This window comes from Octopus bimaculoides, chromosome 7 (genome assembly GCF_001194135.2).
Source record: "Octopus bimaculoides isolate UCB-OBI-ISO-001 chromosome 7, ASM119413v2, whole genome shotgun sequence".
Classification (NCBI taxonomy): domain Eukaryota; kingdom Metazoa; phylum Mollusca; class Cephalopoda; order Octopoda; family Octopodidae; genus Octopus; species Octopus bimaculoides.
The window spans coordinates 10,365,783-10,368,091 of record NC_068987.1 but is presented as its reverse complement, the minus strand read 5'-3'; the positions used below and the strand labels follow the sequence as shown (position 1 = coordinate 10,368,091).

Genomic DNA, 2,309 nt, shown 5'->3' with positions numbered 1-2,309 from the left:
GGGTAGCCGATCAGGTCAACCTCAGTACGCAACTGGTACTTAATTTATCGACCCCCCCGCGAATGGATGAAAGGCAAAGTTGACCTCGGTGGAATTTGAACTCAGAACGTAAAGACAGACGAAATATCGTTAAGCATTTCGCCCGTCATGCTAACGAATCTGCCATCTCTCCACCTTATAATAATGATCCTTGCTGTCCTCATTCACTGAAAAAGGTACTTCTTTTGCTCACATACACTTTTCTTATACCTCTTCTTGTATCTAAAGCGTTGGAGTAAAGGCTCAGTGGTTAAAGTGTTGCGCTCACAAGCACAACAACATGGTTTGGACTGTAAAGAAAGACAAGTTGCCTTGAAGGTGGCATCTTAACAATTCTGAAAACGACAGTTCAGTGCAAGGACAATTCGGCACAACTTTTCCATTTCAAAGTTTTCTATCAAAACAATAGCAAAACCCATTTCTATCAAAACAATAGCAAAACCCATTTCTTAAAATGTGCTTGAGCCTGTTCTCTGATAAAATCCACTCCCACAGAGCTCGTTTTTTTTTAATTTTTAAATTAGTAAATGTCTGTAACCAACTGGAATCTTAAAAAGGTAAAAAAACTACTGTCCTAGATTCAAAGAATAACAATAATGAAATGGTATTCTCATAGAAATAGAAAAAAATGGTTTTTGAACAAATTAACAATTGAAAACGCAACCACTTATTCAATGGTTGTTTGTGTTAACAATCTAAAACATTACCACTTATTCACAAAGTTGAAAAGTTCAGAAATTTTGAAAACAAAATAAATAAAATTAATTCCGTGCCGGTAGCATGTAAGAAGCACCATTTGAGCGCGATTGTTTCCAACTTCGTCTTACTGGCACTTGTGCTGGTGGCATGTGAACAAAACATTGGACTGACTCCTGTGCAGGTGGCACGTAAAAATAAACACCATTTGAACGTAGTTGTTGCCACCACCACCACCACCATCAAATCAATGAAATAAATAAAAGTTCAAAGGTAGAAATCTAGAAGTGATACTTTACCTCTTCATATCTTTCAACTTTGTGTCGCTCCAAATCCCTTCCTTTTTTTTGTCAGCAGTGGACTTTGTAGATTTATTTCTCGTCTCTTTTGTCTTATTCTGTGAAGATGAATCCTTACCAGATTTTTTGCTTGGTTTATTTGATTTGGTCACTGGTACAGCATCATATTCTGAAGACAATTCATCATTTCTGCTCTGGGTATCCACATTTGAAATGGCTCTAGCTCTCGTTTTACTGTTACCCACTTTATTGGCACCATTTTTACTCGCTTTAGAAGTCGATTTTTTGGAAGGTGATTGGCTTTTCCTGCTTTCAGGATTATGCGATTTCTGTTTCTTCGGAGATACTCCTTTTGTTGGGGATATACGTTTTCTTTTCAACGAAGACTGACTTGTTTTTGAAAGAGATGCAGTTTTCCTTTTTGGTACACTATTCCTCTTAGGTCTATCATTAAAATTAATGGCAGACAAACTACTTTCCTCAGAACTTTCAGAATCCAGACACGTTTCAACTGTCTGCTGCTTCTTAATGTTCGACTCCTTGTCCGTTATCTGTTTATGCTGTGATCGACTAGAGCCATGCCTGCCCTTAGACTTATTATTTTCCGTGTACACATTTTGCTGAGGTGCATTTTTCGACTTTACACAATTATTTGAGTCCCTAGACACGGCAGAACTTTCAACATTATTCGGGTGACGGGTGAGTGCATTGTTTTCGTGCCTAAATTCCAGAAGTTTTAACAAATCATTAGCTGTACTCTCCATTTCTGTTAATTCATCGTCATCAGTGGCATCGGAGATCTCATCGGAGAAAGAACTTTCTTCCTGGTAAAATACAAAGTACGTATAAGAAGAAATCAATTGAAGGAAATAGAGAGAAACAGAAAGTGAAAGAGAATGATAAAGAAGGTGGTAAGTAGCTTGCTTACCAACCACATGGTCCCGGTTTCAGTCCCACTGCGTGGCACCTTGGGCAAGTGTCTTCTACTATAGCCTTGGGCCGACCAAAGCCTTGTGAGTGGATTTGGTAGACGGAAACTGGAAGAAGCCTTGAAAATGTGCTGTGCGTGAGAAGACCCGGCAAGCCAAGTAAGATCGTTGCCAGTGCCCCTGGACTGGTTCTTGTGCGGGTGGCACATGAGATGCACCATTTTGAGCGTGGCCGTTGCCAGTACCACCTGACTGGCTCCTGTAGGATTTTCGAGCGAGATCGTTGCCAGTGACCCTGGACTGGCTTGTGCGGGTGGCACATAAAAGACACCATTTCGAGCGTGGC

General features: G+C 40.2%; 1 protein-coding gene across 1 annotated transcript in view; it reads right to left on the bottom strand.

Annotated features, from left to right (window-relative positions):
* Positions 1-2,309, bottom strand: part of LOC106878782 (uncharacterized) — a 24,493-nt gene that overhangs the window by 8,356 nt on the left and 13,828 nt on the right. Inside the window, exon 10 of the mRNA XM_014928118.2 lies at positions 1,035-1,858. Within this exon, the coding sequence (XP_014783604.1) occupies positions 1,035-1,858 (824 nt within the window). The remainder of the gene's footprint in view (positions 1-1,034; positions 1,859-2,309) is intronic.